This window comes from Biomphalaria glabrata, chromosome 13 (assembly GCF_947242115.1).
Source record: "Biomphalaria glabrata chromosome 13, xgBioGlab47.1, whole genome shotgun sequence".
NCBI classification, from domain to species: domain Eukaryota; kingdom Metazoa; phylum Mollusca; class Gastropoda; family Planorbidae; genus Biomphalaria; species Biomphalaria glabrata.
In genome coordinates, this window is record NC_074723.1 from 29,465,905 (window position 1) to 29,484,675 (window position 18,771).

Here is an 18,771-nt window from a genome sequence, read left to right on the forward strand (position 1 = left end):
TCCTCCGTTCAAGAATCCACGATCATAACTCCAGTTATTTTTCTATCTCAACACACTCGCTCAGGTCAGTTTCGCCTCCAAACATAAACAAAATTCAAAAAGTTCTCACGTGGGGAAAAATGGTCAGTCGGGGGTGGGGGGGGAGAACAAGTTTACAACAATATGCAAACAGAAAATCTAAACAAAATTGGTCCATTAAAGTACAGAACTCATAATTCAAATAATTGTTTCATTGTATTTACATAATTCAAAATATTGTACGCATTAAGCATATATAATTATTATTACGAAAAATACATGTTAGTTCCATACATTACTTGTCAATGTATGATATTTGAGTACAAACTTTCCAACTTTGTGACTCAAGAAATATCAAAATTATAAAATTTAACAATACTGAAAAATTGATGTCATCTCATCATATTACTTGCATAGAATATCTGAATATTAACTTATTGTCCAACATTTTTAATAAAAACAATACTATGCTTAACTACTAATTTCCAAAACTATTATAAAAACAGTACTAATGTAAATATACTTAGTAATAAACAATTGCAAGACTTATGTATTATAATATATCTTGAAACAGCTGTACAATCCTGTTAGATTTGCAACTTTCTTCTTTCCAGGTACTTGAAACAATTCTAGTTTATCTGTACATTTTTTCTTTCTTGGTTCTTTATAGTTGAAAATATGTTTAACAATATTGTCCTGTGTATTCAAAAAGTTTTGTTTTGTCGTTAAAAAATGTGACTTTTGGTTTCAATACAAGCTTGATGGCTTAGCAAAATTGGAATTGGAGCTCGAATAAGGTCCCACAAATTTTGATAACTAAGCTTCAAATGAACAAGGTAGTTGGGCAATTATTGGGTGAATCTGTCATTTCTAACAAGTACCAGGTGACCGGGCCTCGCTCGAAGGAATAATTTGTTTATATATATATATATACCTGAAGTCATTTTGGAAATATTTTTGTAATTACGATAATGAACGATTGAGTTGAAAATCAGATTGGAAAAGTTGAATGTCCAGAAATGTATGTGTGACAAGTCAAAAGCTTGCTGTCAGAATCACTCAATTTTATCACAGCCTTAATTGTTATTATTTATTATATTGTTACGAATCTCACTATCCAGGCTCTCTGCAAACTGCACCATACACCACCAACTTAAAGAACTTGACAAGTCAGGGCTCCAAAATAACGTAAAGGTTTAATGTTCATAAATAACAGCCAATACTGTACAATTGGCAGCACGTAGAACAGTACAAATAGCTCTGCGATAACAAATATCTCTCCGATAACACCGTTCCGCCGTATCAACTCTTGCACTGGCCTCTCCGTCTCGTTCCGGGCTTGCACTGGGTTCAACAGTTCGGGACTGACTTCACACACTTGGGCTCGTTGTGTCGGACTCGATCACAGACCAAGATCAAGACGCCTTTCGTCTCAACTGTACTTGACAGTACTCCGCACTGAACCATCGTAATGCTCCGTACAGAACCACACCGTTGAACTGTGCTGTAGTCGACCGTGTTCTGAACTCCGGTTGTGAACCCGCTTTCTGAACCGTCTTGACTGCGACACCTCCGCTCCTTATATAGGGTCCCTACAGGCCTTCTAGAACCGGACAGAACGCCGCTCGACGTTTCTAGGTGGTCAGATGACTACAACTCTCGTGACGCTCCTGAGCTCTGTTCACGACGACGATCCTACTCGAACCTTCATGTGAATACCCGTCTCGGCTGACCGTCGTAACTCGTCACGATTGACCGCTCGTCTAACGCTGGCCTGGGGCGATTTGCGTCGGCTGACTACACACACACCACTACCCCTCTCTGTGCCACCACCAAGTTTATAACAATATATTTATTTTATTTTAATTATTTCCGCGTTCTATCCCCAATTTTATCCCCCGGCCCACCTTTTCCTCTTCTCACTAGACTGAGTCCACCACCTTGGCGACAACTAGGCCAAGGCTTTCACTTATCTCCCTTGACCGGGGAAAGATAAACAGTCTCTTTGGTCTTACCCGCCGGATGTCTGACGGATAGAAATCACTCTTTCTCCCCCCCCTCTCCCATGTCTCTCTTTGATCAAAGAAATCACTCGGATCAACACGCACCTCGACACTCCAAGGTGCGACTCCCATCTCGAGTCAAATTCACCCACGTGAGAGATAATCCTTAGCCTAAGACATTTCCTGTGTCTGCCCATCTCTTCCAGACCTTTATAAGGTAGGATAAGGCGGACATACACTCACTCATTTCTCTCTCGCTGGCAATCGAGTCTGGACTATTTCATTTACTGTTACTCTTAGAGGAATACCTGGTGGTAAGCCAAACTTAATCACAGTTCCACTTAATTACTTTGTGCATATTTCTCACTGGATATTATCATGTGTATTTTATTATTTCATTTATATTTTATTAGTGCATTGTGTATTTCTCACTGTCGTAAGTAGAAAACATAAACATGGCATATGTATATATTTATGTATTGCATTAATTTATTAATGCTACGTTGCTTAATTGATTATTGATGCAACCATATATATATTTGTACATCTTATTTTATTTCCTTTATCTCGGCTGACCACCTTGATAATTTTACTAGAGCACTAATACTGCGCTTAGAAAAGATATATGAATTATCTCCCCTGTAGTCTTCTAATTTGACGAGAGTTGCGCCCCTTGAACGGACGCTCTCCCCATTCAAGCTCGCTCCTTTGTTTATGGCCGACGGCAATGTGTAAACAATAGCGTCATGGTCGCTGACCAGCGTCCGCCCCGCCTTTTTTCCTCTTTCCACTTGTGTTGTTTATTTGAGATTATTATTTCCCCTTTTATGTACATTTAATATTGCTACTATCAGCCATCTATTTTCCAAATCCCATTTGTCATCATCTTCCCATTGTGCTCAAAAGCATTTTACCGATCTGACGAATGCACCTCAGTCAAGGGCATCGATAAGATGCATGAGAGACATGAATTTATGAATAAATAATGCAATGTATCTGCTACCCTAGGATGGGCAAGGCAAAGAAGAAGAATATAATATCTCAAGGATCAAATTGTTATGTTGCTTGAATGACATTGACTGTGACTTTGTTACCAATATTTCTAATGAAGAGTGGAAGACAAAATTTCATGTTTTCAATAACTTATACTGCAATTGATTGTTTACATATGAAATGTAAATGCATGTTAAATCTTTTCATACGAGCTCCACCCATCTATACAGGCAAGCAATAAAAAAATAGTTTTTTGTCAGTTTTCTTTGCTGAAAGGTAAAACAATATTTAGTGAAATGATTAAGCAAAGAGAAGTTCCAGTCAGAACTACCACGTCTTATGGCTGTATTTCCACACTTTAAAAAATGTTGCTGCTGTTCACACTATTTGGGTACACATACACCAGTTCTTCTTCTTCGGTCTCATTTTACATGTTCGAGGGTTCAGATCCGTAATCCTATATCTTAGAGGAACCGCGTAGTGTTTTCCAGATCAGGCAGTTCTCCAAATAGTCTTTGGAGAGTCTTGTTTGGGTTCCTTGATTTGGTATGTACCATTGAAGGAGATGGTAAGCATTCTTTGGTGATGCTCCACAAGGGAAGGCTTAGCTCGTCCCGACGTTTAACTTTCGGAACATAAATTTTCTCATTCAGTGAGCAAGCATTTTTTGTGGAAACTAAACAAGTATAATCACTGGTCAATGTTGAATGACTGTAATTTGACAGCATTCACACACATGGGTAATAACTAGAAAGCTAGTTTCACAGTTAAGAAACATTATGCACGAGTGTAAGAAGTAAAATACTGCACATTAAGTACAACTGTAGAGTTGTGGGGATATTGGGATAGAAAAAGACAACAGCAATTTATCAAATATCCTAATACAGTGTATATATTGCTGTAACTTTGCCTACAGCGAGCCTAAATAACCTCAACGAAAGTGATAGAAAAAAACAGCAATTTAATAATAGACTAATAGTCGGATAATAATTACACATTCGAATAATAACAACACTTGTTTACATCAGCCATCTTTTTGACTTCCACACTTATTTCCTGTCTCTGTCCCGTGTCTCCTGGTGCGCAGTCTCACACCTAATGACAACGTGCATTGTAGAGTCATAACAATATGAATTAAAAGACATTCAACACAGCAAGCTTATCTTTCTAAGATATATATATATATATGCGGCCCGCCATTACCAAACTGAGCGGAAAAGCGCTTGGCTACAAAACCGAGTGCCCCGGGTTCGATCCTTAGTGAAGACTGGGATTTTTGTTTCGGAATCCTTAGGCACCGTCCACCCAGTTTTGCTTTAGTCTTATTCAATGGGAGATTTTAAGGTTAGAAGGGGGTTTTAAGGTGGGCGATTTAAACTTAAACCCCTTAAGCTTTGTTCACAGAATTTTGTAAATTATTATTTTTATGTTAGTTTAAAAAAAAACGCAACACTAGTCGCCAAATCTAACGAGGAAGATGAATTTTCTTTCATAGGGAAGACTAAGCACAGCCCAGTCTAAGCTATGCTACACGTCGACTTGAACCAGTCTTAGCTATGCTACACGTCGACTTGAACCAGTCTTAGCTATGCTACACGTCGAATTGAACCAGTCTTAGCTATGCTACACGTCGACTTGAACCAGTCTAAGCTATGCTACACGTCGACTTGAACCAGTCTTAGCTATGCTATACGTCGAATTGAACCAGTCTTAGCTATGCTACACGTCGAATTGAACCAGTCTTAGCTATGCTACACGTCGAATTGAACCAGTCTTAGCTATGCTACACGTCGAATTGAACCAGTCTTAGCTATGCTACACGTCAAATTGAACCAGTCTTAGCTATGCTATACGTCGAATTGAACCAGTCTAAGCTATGCTACACGTCGAATTGAACCAGTCTTAGCTATGCTACACGTCGAATTGAACCAGTCTTAGCTATGCTATACGTCGACTTGAACCAGTCTTAGCTATGCTACACGTCGACTTGAACCAGTCTTAGCTATGCTACACGTCGAATTGAACCAGTCTTAGCTATGCTACACGTCGACTTGAACCAGTCTTAGCTATGCTACACGTCGACTTGAACCAGTCTTAGCTATGCTACACGTCGAATTGAACCAGTCTTAGCTATGCTATACGTCGACTTGAACCAGTCTTAGCTATGCTACACGTCGAATTGAACCAGTCTTAGCTATGCTACACGTCGACTTGAACCAGTCTTAGCTATGCTATACGTCGACTTGAACCAGTCTAAGCTATGCTACACGTCGACTTGAACCAGTCTTAGCTATGCTACACGTCGACTTGAACCAGTCTTAGCTATGCTATACGTCGACTTGAACCAGTCTTAGCTATGCTACACGTCGACTTGAACCAGTCTTAGCTATGCTACACGTCGAATTGAACCAGTCTTAGCTATGCTACACGTCGAATTGAACCAGTCTTAGCTATTCTACACGTCGACTTGAACCAGTCTTAGCTATGCTACACGTCGACTTGAACCAGTCTTAGCTATGCTACACGTCGAATAGAACCAGTCTAAGCTATGCTACACGTCGAATAGAACCAGTCTAAGCTATGCTACACGTCGAATAGAACCAGTCTTAGCTATGGTACACGTCAAATAGAACCAGTCTAAGCTATGCTACACGTCGAATAGAACCAGTCTTAGCTATGCTACACGTCGAATAGAACCAGTCTTAGCTATGCTACACGTCGAATAGAACCAGTCTAAGCTATGCTACACGTCGAATAGAACCAGTCTAAGCTATGCTACACGTCGACTTGAACCAGTCTTAGCTATGCTACACGTCGACTTGAACCAGTCTTAGCTATGCTACACGTCGAATAGAACCAGTCTAAGCTATGCTACACGTCGAATAGAACCAGTCTAAGCTATGCTACACGTCGACTAGAACCAGTCTTAGCTATGCTACACGTCGAATAGAACCAGTCTAAGCTATGCTACACGTCGAATAGAACCAGTCTAAGCTATGCTACACGTCGACTTGAACCAGTCTTAGCTATGCTACACGTCGACTTGAACCAGTCTTAGCTATGCTACACGTCGAATAGAACCAGTCTTAGCTATGCTACACGTCGACTTGAACCAGTCTTAGCTATGCTACACGTCGAATAGAACCAGTCTTAGCTATGCTACACGTCGAATAGAACCAGTCTAAGCTATGCTACACGTCGAATAGAACCAGTCTAAGCTATGCTACACGTCGACTTGAACCAGTCTTAGCTATGCTACACGTCGACTTGAACCAGTCTTAGCTATGCTACACGTCGACTTGAACCAGTCTTAGCTATGCTACACGTCGAATTGAAAGTCCTGAAGCAACATAACCAAGCGAGTTACTCTGAAAGTCTCCGACTTTCGTATGATTAAACAGTTTAAGTGTACGTGATCTATCCGCTACGCCACTGATTGATGGTATCTATCCTCTCCCTTACCGTATGATGGTATTTTTCCGCTCACCAACTGAATGATGGTATCTATCCGCTCCATTATTGTATGATGGTGCACATCAGAGCACAGTTCAACAAGTGTAGGTGCGACCTAGAATTAAGATAGGTCATAAGACCAGTGACTTCTGCTGTACTGGCAAGTTAGTCTAGGGATATTTTGTGATCCCAAATTATACTACCCAGGCTATTAATTATAACCTCTAGATCTATAACTTACTAAGACATACAAGTAATAACTTCAGTACAACTAATAAAGAGTTTATTAAGGAACAAAAGAAAAAGATCATTAAAAGAAAACGGGCATAAATTTCAACAAAAGCAAGTCAAATAATAAAAAAAAATCAAAATAGTAGGGCCGGTTCAGTTCAACATAATCAAAGAACTGCCATTACAGAGGCACAATAGTGTCTCAGTTCAAAACAAACAATGAATTACAATAAATAATATAATACAGGTCCTAACAGTCAAATGACCGTCATCCAGGATACACATAGCTGTCTCTTATCAAGACAAAAGTTTGTCTTTTACATACTATACGACCCAAATCTGGTCTTTATAAAAAAAACACATACAGGAAAGGATAAGAGACTAAGTAGACATAATATTCACATCAACCAACTTATTAACAACAAATAAATAAAGTCTACTTAGCTCGTTAGTGGAAGATACATTCCCATAAATTGACACACTCCTCTTGATTAACACAGTCAGAGCAGAACAACAAAACTATTATATAAACATTATGGAGATTTAGTTCACAATAATGTACAGTGGTCAGCTCAAAGACTCAAGAGGAAGTGGCAATTGTACACAGTTAACAGGGACTTATATCAAGAAAAAAAGGGGACTAACTAACAGTAGAAGACTTGTTGACTCTACAGGAATGACTGTTGTAGATCCGGCTGAATGGATGTGCACCTATGAGAATCTGAACTGTCTGAGGCTAAGTGCCGTCCTGCTTGATAATAGTGAACTGTTGGCAGGACATGGAGCAACACTGGGGAGTGTGTCGGTGGTCTGTTCTAATGTTAAGTAGCACTTGTAGATCTTAAGACATTACTCCATGAGGCTTGATAGCTAAAGTCCATGTCTCAGTATATTTTTATATCTGTAAATAAATACAATAAATACATCGTGTTTTATTACCTCCTACCTTTCGATTTATTACAGCATTATTCTCCTCCATTTGTTAGTGCTAGCCTAATAATTATTATAATATTTTTATTAAGATTACATTTTTGAAGAAAATAATCGCATCTTGAATGACTTCTTGGTATTGATAAACAAATCTTATCATGTTGATGACACGTATTTTCATTGAGTCTCAAACTCATCTCCTTTGCTTATTTTGAATTCTTATTATGATGGTTTCCATGTGAATTGATATATCAACTAGATCAGGGGTGGGCAAATTACGGACCGCAGGCCACATGCGACCCGCCGAAGTGTTTTATGGGGCCCGCCGACACCTTCAGAAATCAGGCGTACCCACAGTATATACGTATAAAAATGCAAATATAAAAATAACATCCTTATAAATTATTAAAACTGTCTCATTATAAGTAGTTTTAAGTAAACGAAGATTATGCTTATAGGCTATAAACTCAATTAAAAACACAATCTCTGAGTGTTGGGTAGGCTTGGAACAAGATAACAAGTGTAACAACTAAAGGAGCTCGATCTTTGACTGAGAAAACTATTTTGTTTTAATAAAAAATATCCCAACCATAAACTCTAAACAGGAAAGTTTGCACAAAGCTGCATGAAATGTCTGCATGGGACAACGCGCACTCATATTAAACCTATTAGAATTAGGGGTGTTAACCTCGGGTAGTTCCGATTTATCCACTAGCCCAGCATGGGCAAAGCAAATGTGAAGAACGTATAATCTCATGGAAGAAAATGTTATGTTACTTAAAAGACATTGACTGCGACTTGTTACCAATATTTCTAATGAAGAGTGGATGACAGATTTCATTTTATTTTCATTGTTGCGTTTGCAATTGGTTGCTTACATTTGCAACGTAAATGCAAGTTAGATCTTTTCAAACAATGCTTTCCCAATTCTACATGGAAGCAAAAGAAAATAATTTTTGTCATTTTCATTTGCTGAAAGGTGAAACTAATTTTATTGAAATGATTAAAAGTACAACACTTATTAAGATTCCTTATTTGTTCCATTTATAAAAGAAAATTTTAAGACAAGAATCAGTTTTCAATACCATCGGTTCACCATTTATCGCTGAAACTGATTCAGCTCCAGAGGACATAGTTCCAAGCCAAAAGAAATTCCAGTCAGTATTACCACGGTAGTCTTATGGGTGCCAGAAGATGCATTTCCATAATTTAAGAAAATGTAATGCTATTCACACATTTGGGTACACATTCATTTGTTCTTCTTCTTCTTCGCTATCATTTTACACGTCGCAGGTTTCAGATCAGTAATCCTATATCTGAGATTAACCGCGCAGTGGTTTCCAGATCAGGCAGTTTTCCGAATAGTCTTTGGAGAGTCTTGATCGGCTCTCTTGATTTAGTATGTACCATTAAACAACATGGTCAGCATTCTCTGGTGATGCTCCACAAGGGCAGGTTTTAATCGTCTCGACATTTATCTTCCGGAACATATATTGTCTCATTTAGTGAGCAAGCTTTTTCTTTTGGTGGAAACTAAACAAGTATAATCACTGGTCAATGTTGACACTGTAAATTGACAGCATTCATAGGGATAACAACTAGTAAGATAGTTTCACAGTTCCGGAACATTATGTACGAGTGTAAAAAGTAAAATAATGCACATTAAGTACAACTGTATATTTGTGGAAATATTGTGAAATAAAAAGACAATAGCAATTTTAAAAAAATCGTAAAATTGTTCTCAAAAATTGCTAACTCTTGTTGTAACTGTTCAACTGCCCGCCATTCAAAATCCTTTTTTAATGTGGCCCTCAATACAAAAAGGTTGCCCTCCCTTGTAGAATCTAGATGTCTGTTTTAAAGTTTATCGGTAAAATTGTTCTCTGTAAACGACTAACAACTTATTATGGCGCGCTAGCAACCTAACCTTTACAAATAACACAAAAACAATGCAGCATAATCAAAAACGTCACAATATTTACTAAGCTGTAAAATATATTTAAACTTTCTTAAATCGTCATTGATGTCCTAAAATAAACTGTAAAAGTCTCTTTAGTACAGTATGAAACTGCTACTAGGGAAGAAGGAACACTTGCACAATTTTTCTAGCGTATCTATTAAGAAATGTAACTCTTAGTGTCTTTTTAAGTATTTCATTAGGTTTTGTTTTTCTATTTGTAAAATACGGTTCAGTGTTTGATATAATATTGCTACTTTACTTTCTTTTTATTGGTCCTTAAGTGTCTCTAAGTTTAGTGATTTTATTTAGGATGTTACTCTAATCAACTTGGAAAATCCCTTTGTGATACACCTCACCGCTCTATTTTGTATTTGAAATATTTTATTGATGTTTTCTTGAGGGATAGAAAACAAAGAATGCTAATTCTAATATTGGCTCGATTGAATTTAAATAGCATTTTAGTTTTAGGTTCTAGTTTGATTTGCAGACATTTCGTAATAAACCATAATTTTTTGCTTCATTTTTCAAAAATATTATTAAATAAATGATTCCATGATTACTTTTCATCTTCTATTACACCTAGTTATTTTGAGTTTGCATGACTAGTTCAACATGAATAAAATATGTAGTTTTCATTTGTTTCAATTTTTGCGTTGCTATTAACTCTTTCTATCCTGATCGACAATGTTAACGTTGATTTGTTATCACATAAAACTAAATTGATTTTTTATTTAGAAACTTTAATTTGTGTTCTGTAACAAAAAACATGCATTCTCCGATAATTCAATACCACTACAACATTTTCTGATATAAAAACAAAAATGTTATTGAAGTTTAATCACGAAAGTATAGTGAAAAAGAAATAAGCCAAACAATTAATTCTATTTGAACTAGTAAAACAATTACGGAGAGAAAGAGTTAATAACTGGCTAATTTCTGGGTGGAAAGACATGCTTCCATTTGATTCCCATTTCTGTAGTGCTTCTAATTCTTCCTTGCTCTGGTCTCTGTAGCTTTAGAACTAAAGCGACCGAATCATGTGTAAGTAGTTCCTGGCACTATAAGAAAGGGAATTTTTAAAATATTTTTTCTATTTATGGCAAATATCTGACTAAAACTATTATTACTTATTACATGTTATACATTTTTAAAGCTCAAAACACAAGGGAGTTATTCCTTTCCAAATCAGTCGCCTGTGAAGGAGACCCAGTTACAATCATTTGTGGTACAAGACACTTTGAGAATTCGACTGCCACCCTATTATGCCCCAGAGTTATTTCACTTAATAAGTTTGATAAAAAATCAGGACAATTCATCTTCCTGATGGAATATAGAAATGAAAAAACTTTTGAAAAATTTGTTGTAAGTATATTGAGAAATGTTAAAGAATTTTAAAAAATCTATATTATATTTACATTGATTGACTGACTTGTCACGAATTCGTTCACTTGCCTTGGCGACTGTGCGTCTGGGACAACTAAACTCTTTACGAAACCGCTTATACTAAAGGTATTAAAAGTATTTAGAACCTATACATAATGATCTATTTTTTAAATAGTTTATTTATTTATTAATAGATGTTCTTAAGTTGTTTTTATTTATTTTTCAATACATTTTATATAGAGTTTACCCTTTGTCCCTTGAATTTAGTATTAGGGGTGCTGTGACAGTTTGTGTAACTAAAGCCCTCTTTTTTCCCCTGTCAGCAGCTTTTCTGAGAAGAATATCAAAACATAAGCCGTTCAATTCGTCTACATTGTCCATGCAACTTTTCTTCAGACTACACATTTCTTGGTGCTCCTTCCACTGGACCTTGAGGATGACAGTAGTTCATGACTTCCAAAATGGGAAACCAGCTTAGCTTTTGTCTTTTCACAGTATTGGGGAGTTCCTCCTTTTGCCAGCCAGAGGGTTAACTTCTTACAGTACAAACTCATTTATCTTCTTTTCCTGATAACCGATAGCCAAAATTTTTGCAGTAGCATATACTTCTAAAGGCTACTATTCATTTTAGCTGTATAACATTTAGATCTTGAGCTATAAAAGGGAAGTACCCCTTTGTGCTTTTTAGGCACAACATAACCTAAACTGTGCCAAAGTGCCAAAATACCCAAAATATCAATAATCCTCAACATCTAGAAATACAGAGACCACTAGACCCTACAAGTTATATTGGATAGATAAACAAATGTTTATTGTTTTAAACTTTTATTGAAAAATAAACTGACGGGCTTGGACTTTGCTGATGATATTGCACTACTCGGGGCTACAAATAAATGCATTCAAGAAATGACGGAGAGCCTAGACAGAGAGGCACCCAAAATTGGCCTCCGCATAACCTTGATAAGACTAAAATTATGCGAGTGGGATATAAGGCAAAGGGTGTTCCCGTCAGACTTAGCGAGTCAAAGCTTGAAGAGCTGGACAAGTTCACGTACCTTGGCAGCATCATAACAAATGATGGAGATGCTTACCATGATCTAGCGTGCCGAATAGGAAAGGTAGGGAGCATTTTCCAAAGGCTGCAGCCTATTTGGACTAGCCAAGCCATTGGACTCGAGACAAAAATACACCTTCTCAACAAAATCGTCATTCCAACTGCTACATATGCATGTGAGACGTGGAAGTCATCTGTCAAAATTGAGAAAAGACTAAATGTGGCTGAACAGAGATGGCTGAGACGGATTTTGGGAGTCAGTTACACAGACCGGATCTCAAACAAGGAAATCCTATGCCGAACTGGGAGTCGAACACTTAGTGAGGTTGTGACTGAGCGTTGCATGAGGTTTGCGGGACATGTTCTACGTCAAAATGAATTACGCACACCAAGTGTTGCGATAACATGGAAGCCAAAACGAGGAAAGCGCAAACAGGGACGTCCTCGTATTACTTGGCAACACACCTTCATGGAGGACCTCAGAACAGTGGACACCAGGTGGGAGGAAGCTTCAGACATTGCCAGTGACAGATCTTTATGGAGACAGCTTGCCGCCCAATGCGCCGAATGGCGCGGGAGGACCTAAGTCTAAGTAAGTTTTGACTAACAAAGTTGTAAATAAAGAAATGTATAAAAATAGTTAATTTACGCAATATGGGCAAAATCATCCTTGTCGGAGTTGCTGTAATATTAATGAGCTTTGTTGCTGCACATAAAAATTATATATGTGTCAGACGCGAATAGCCCAATTTTTCAGTACAAGATTTTACAAAAGTCATTTCTCTATAGAAGAAATTACGAAGGCTATATAATATACAACTACAGACCTATAAATACTACAACAAATATAGGTTTTTGATTTCTAGTTACGATTTATCTAGGTTAATGCTGTTTTATTACTTCATACCAAGTATTAGAGTTTACAAAAACCCAGGTTAGTTTCTTGCGCAACGCTATTATCTAACACTGCATATCATCTCTCCATTAGTATATTTAAATCTATAATCAAATTCTAGTCTAGGTCTTTATATAAAAATCGAATAGATCTAGTAATAGTATAGATTCTATCTTGAGACCAGATTGCCGAGTCTAGCCTATGCTATGCCTATAGTCAGTTTTTATTAGAACAAAGTCTAGATATTACTTAAGTATCAAGTTTATTAATTATCATATTATTAGATATAGACATAGGAGGTAGATCTAATAATATTTTAATACATTTACCATACTCTATACTTAATCTACTAGACCAGAGATGTATCTATAGATCTATCTATAATCTAGTCAATCTAGATCTATACAATATTCATTCTAATACTTCTACTTATTTAATAAGTTAGTACTTAGACTTGGATCTATTATAGTTTATTAATAGATTTACTTTTCAATGCCTAGACCTAATAATAAAATTGCTAATGATGTCTAATGACTGATTAGTTGTATTTATTTTTATAGTAATAGGCCTACTAGATCTTAAATCTAGTCTAAAATAATGACTGTCTAAGACTCTAGATGATTGATACTTTCACATATAGGTGTTACTAATAATACGGCATGTCGGCTGAAAGTAAGCTGTATACAAAGTATACATATATAAAGTGATTTAAAAAAAAAAAATTAGGTGCCGGTACTCAGTGATAGATTGCCTAACTTTCAACTACTAATAAATTAACAATTAACGTTGAAATACAAGAAAAGTAATAATTTTTCACGACATTGAAAAAAGGTGCCGGTACCCCGTACCGGTTCGTACCGTCACAAAAATATATGTATATCTCAATCTTCTTTCATTTAATTTTATTTTGCGGGGTTATTGCTACTTAATACATTGATACCGGATCGCCTAAGTATACAAGCATGATCTCGAGCATTGGATAAATTTATTTTTTAAATACAAAGTTTTATGGAAGAGGCAGTATATTAGTTGTTTGAATTTTGTAACTTCTTAAATTCAAGCTAAAAATATCAAAGCCTACATTTTTACACTTATTTCTAAACAATTAGAAGAGATGGAATGACACATAGTGTACCTTGTGTACATTTAAAAAACACAAACTCTTTTTGTAATCTTATCAGTTAGACTTTCAAAACTATTTTTTAAAAATAAGTGATTACTTTTACTGTATAATTCTATTATTATTCCTTTTTAGAATAAGGATATAAACAAAAATTTGCCATATAACTTTGTGTAACAGAAAAAAATGAAACTTACGTCTTTTTATACAGATATTTTTAGTTACCTAGTAATATAAAATATATTGAACTAACATGTACATTTATCATAATGCAGCCATGCGATTTTTCGTTTATGAACATAGCATTATTTAGGACCAATATTTTACAAAGGCTGCTTGTAGAAATCAGGTATACCCATTAGGAGAAAACGACCCCTATACTCAAGAAAAATTTAAGTAACTAGAACAGACACAAAATAGACAGTGACATTCATAACAAAATTCAAAATTGATTAGAGTAACACCTTTTTAACTAATCATTTGAAGTTTAAAATCACTACAATTTTTTTCCACAATTATTTTGTGTATGAAATTATGTATCGGAAAATTTCCGGGAACTTGAAATAAGCTAGTCCTAAAAAACAACACGGATCTTGGGTAAAATACTCATCAAATAAAGTACTGTAAATGTGCAGTTTCACGCGCTAGTTTCAGGTCTTTTCTTTTTATAGCCTCTATCGGTTTGATCCCAACTACCCGTATTTTTGTGCAGAATTTTTTTCTCTATCAGGCACACTTAAAATTATAGCATAATAATGTCAGTTTAATTTAAAAAGAGAACTGAAAAATGCAAAGATATATAAGGAAAAAACCCACTTCCGGCCCTATTTCTGATTCAACATTTTAATCAAAGAAAGGAAATGGACTAGTCCAACATAGCCCATTGGAATTCCACGTAAATTTGATAGATCTATGACTATTATGACACTTTTTCAAAGTAACTATAATTAATGGACTTGATCTAAAACAAGTTTATTCATATATTCACATGCGATTTTTTTATATGTTTAAGCTTAGTATTATTTTGGACCAATGTCTCACAACGACTGATAAGAGAAATCAGTTATAAACGTCAGGAGGAAAAAAAAACCTTAACTCAAGAAAACATTAAGAAATAAAAACATTAATAAAATAGACATTGAGATTCATAAGAAACGAATATTCAAAATTGATTACAGTAACACCTTTTAAAAAATTATTACAAGTTTTAAAATCACAATTTTCATTTCTACAATATTTTTTGTGTGTAACTGTGTATCGGAAAATGCCTGATACTTGAAATAAGCTAATCCAAAAAAAATACACAGATCTTGGGTAAAAGACTCATCAAATAAGGTACTGTAAATGTTTAGTTTCCAAAGCTAGTTTCTCGTCTTTTATTTTTATAACCTCTATCGGGTTTTATGCCAACTACCCGTACTTTTGTGCAGAATTTTTTTCTCTATCAGGCACACTTAAAATTATAGCATAATAATGTTAGTTCAATTTAAAAAGAGAACTGAAAAATGCAAAAGATATATTAGGAAAAAGGTCACTTCCAGACAAATTTATTTTTCTAGCTTTCAATCAAAGAAACGAAACAGAAATTTCAAACAAGCCCATTAGAACTGCGTAAAAACAAGAAAATTCAAATTACTTACTAGAACTAAACTATTGAAAAAAAATATTATAAAAACATTGGGTTTACAATTAATGTAAATAATTTTGTTTTGTTTAATAAACTTAAATTTAAAAAAATAAACCAAAACTGTTACTTAACGATAAATATATATATTTATTATTTGCAGTAAACAAAAAAGATGCAATCTTCTGTCAATCTGTCTGTCTTTTATACTTATATCTCAAGAACTAAAATAGTTAAATATATACAAATATATTTAACCATACTAGATTTCGTATGACTTTACAAGTTTCATTGTAAAATTACTAGATCTAGAGCTAGGTCCATATTATGATCAGGATAATATGGCTCCTTTTTATCTCAAAAGGCAATTGATGAACCAAGATGCGTAAATGGTTTTGTTTTAGTCTTGAAACGGGGCAGAATCTGGCGGGGCTAATCTAACCAATTCTAAAGCGGCAGAAGTTGCCACAATTCGTGCGTGTGTATACATCTGATTTAGGGCTATCTGACAGGGTAGCTTTCTTTTTTTTCTCTCTTGATTAAGGCCGCTTTGTTTCTTTTGCTCTCAGCGAGGATCGTTTCAGCACGCACAGTCTGTCTCCATGCACTCCTGTCTTTGACTATTTCTTCCCACATACTTTCGTTAATGTCTGTAGTTCTCATGTCTCGCTTGTTAGTCTTTGGCAGCCCTTGGGTCTGACTCCCTCCACAAGCTCATCGTATATCTTTCGGTATTTTAGCTTCTAACATGTGGGTGACATGTCCAAGTCAGCGTAGCCTTCTTTGTGTCAGGAGAGCATACATGCTGTTCATATTGGCCAATCTCAAAACTTTATAATTGGATTAATTGTCCCTACAAAAATGCGCATTATGCGTCTCAGGCAACTCAAGTGGAAACTATTCTATCTGTGCTTTTAGTACATGCATGTGTCGACCACCTTTCACTGCCATAAAGAAGAGTGCTCACAAAACAGGCATTGTAGACTAGGATTTTGGTTGCTGTGGTCAATTTGGCATTTTTCCAGACGCGCTTGGAGAGTTTTGCAAATGCCGTAGTAGCTTTTCCTAATCTTTTTGTCAGCTCGATGTCTAGATCTAGGTTACTAGCAATTGTTGAGAACAATTATGTAAATTTCTGCACCACCGTAAGGGTGTGGTTCCCAACATGTATCACAGATATTTCTGCGACGTCTTTCTGCAAGGATTTCAATCTTGGAGAGACTATTGTAAGGCTAAACTCTGGACAAGTTGCTGCCAAGGCATTCAATAGCTTCTGTAGACCTACATGTGAATGAGTTACGAGTGATCTTCAGCGAACAGCAGCTTCTTTTTCAAGATACGACGTCTTTTCTTTTTTGCTTGAAGACAGACGTGGCAGGTTATAAGGCCTTCCAATGGAACTAATGAGGATATATATTCCGTTTTTCATGGATTTAAAAGCGCTGGTTAGTACGACTGAGAAGAAGAAGCCATACAGTGTTGAAACCAGTACACATTCTTGTTTTACACTGCTCTTGAAGAAGAATGATCTGGAGGAGGAACTTTCAAACTGTACAGTGCCCCGCATGTTTCCGTGAATAATTTCCTTTACGTATTTGCACGGTCGATTCTTTCTAGTACAGAAAACAAACCGCTTCTGATAACAAGTTCAAAAGCTTTGGTTAAATCAATAAATGCTATGAAGAGGGGCTGCTTTTATTCTCCTGTAGCTGTCTCCCTGCCATAAAGCCACACTGCGACTCTGGATAAAAACGTTCTACTAAGATCTGTAATCTCTTTAGTATAACTATAGCAAAAACCAACTATGCTAAGTAGTGAGATATCTCTATAATTGTTACAATCTCGAGAGGTCGCCTTTATTTTTTGAAATTGTAACTATGTTAAAGTCTTTATTTACTGGGCACCCATTCCTTGTTCCCATCACAAGCTTAGAAGTTTGCGGAGTGGTTTAATTAGGACATGTTTTCCAGCCTGATTGACTTTAGCAGGAATACTACTCTTCCGGGTTCTTTCCCGTGTGCAAGTATGTCAATAGCTACGCTATGCTCCTTTACTGAGGGCGTTTAGTCTAATTTCCTCAAAACTGGAAGTGATGGGAAGTTGGAAACAGCATTTGGTGAGAAAGCGTTTTCAATCTGGGAGAGTTCTTCATAGTGATCTACCCATCGCTCCATTTGCATCGCACGATTACTGATGATTGAGCAATCGTTTGACTTAAGTGGAGCACACTTACTGGTGTGAGGTCCAAAGACTTTTCATGTCTTCTTATGTTACCACATTGATCATAGTGGCAGTTTTCATTTCTGGTCGACTACCTTCAAACCAGTCCTCGCTTTCTTGGTTTTGTTTCCAAATATCAGAGATGATGTTTAGTAGATAGTGTCACGCATAAACGTCCAGCTTTTCCTACCTCACTCATTGAGAAGTTTTTAAAAGTTTCCTGTAATTTGTTCTCAAATTCGGTGCAAAGATCACACTAACTGACCAGACTGCCTTGGGTCTTTTGGAATCGGAAAGATGAATGAGAACGGACAAAGGCTGCTTGAATTCTGCACACACCATACGCTCTGCATTACCAATACATACTTAAGAACAAAACCACAGCATTATGTCGCATGGGAGCATCCTAGGTCTGGCCACTAGCACCAGCTGGATATGATATTGAGACAAAACATGGACATTAAAAATATACTGCAGACAAGTGTTGACTAGATTAAGATCTATAATTTCAATCTCTACACTTAAAGTGTAGATTTTTATTTACAAATGTCTAGATAAATATTGCATTTTTATAAAATACTAAATCTAATCTATTTTTAATTTGCATTCAGTCTATTGATAGATTATCTAGCCTTTTTTTTTAACATAAATTTTTAATTTGCTTTTAGTCTATTGATAGATTATCTAGCCTTTTTTTTTTACATAAATTTTTAATTTGCTTTCAGTCTATTGATAGATTATCTAGACTTTTTTTTACATAAATTTTTAATTTGCTTTTAGTCTATTGATAGATTATCTAGACTTTTTTTTACATAAATTTTTAATTTGCTTTCAGTCTATTGATAGATTATCTAGACTTTTTTTTTTACATAAATTTTTAATTTGCA

General features: G+C 35.9%; 1 protein-coding gene across 1 annotated transcript in view; it reads left to right on the forward strand.

The window, feature by feature from the left end:
- LOC106076609 (uncharacterized) overlaps positions 1–18,771 on the forward strand; it is a 60,054-nt gene that overhangs the window by 28,187 nt on the left and 13,096 nt on the right. Inside the window, exon 5 of the mRNA XM_056008856.1 lies at positions 10,742–10,950. Within this exon, the coding sequence (XP_055864831.1) occupies positions 10,742–10,950 (209 nt within the window). The remainder of the gene's footprint in view (positions 1–10,741; positions 10,951–18,771) is intronic.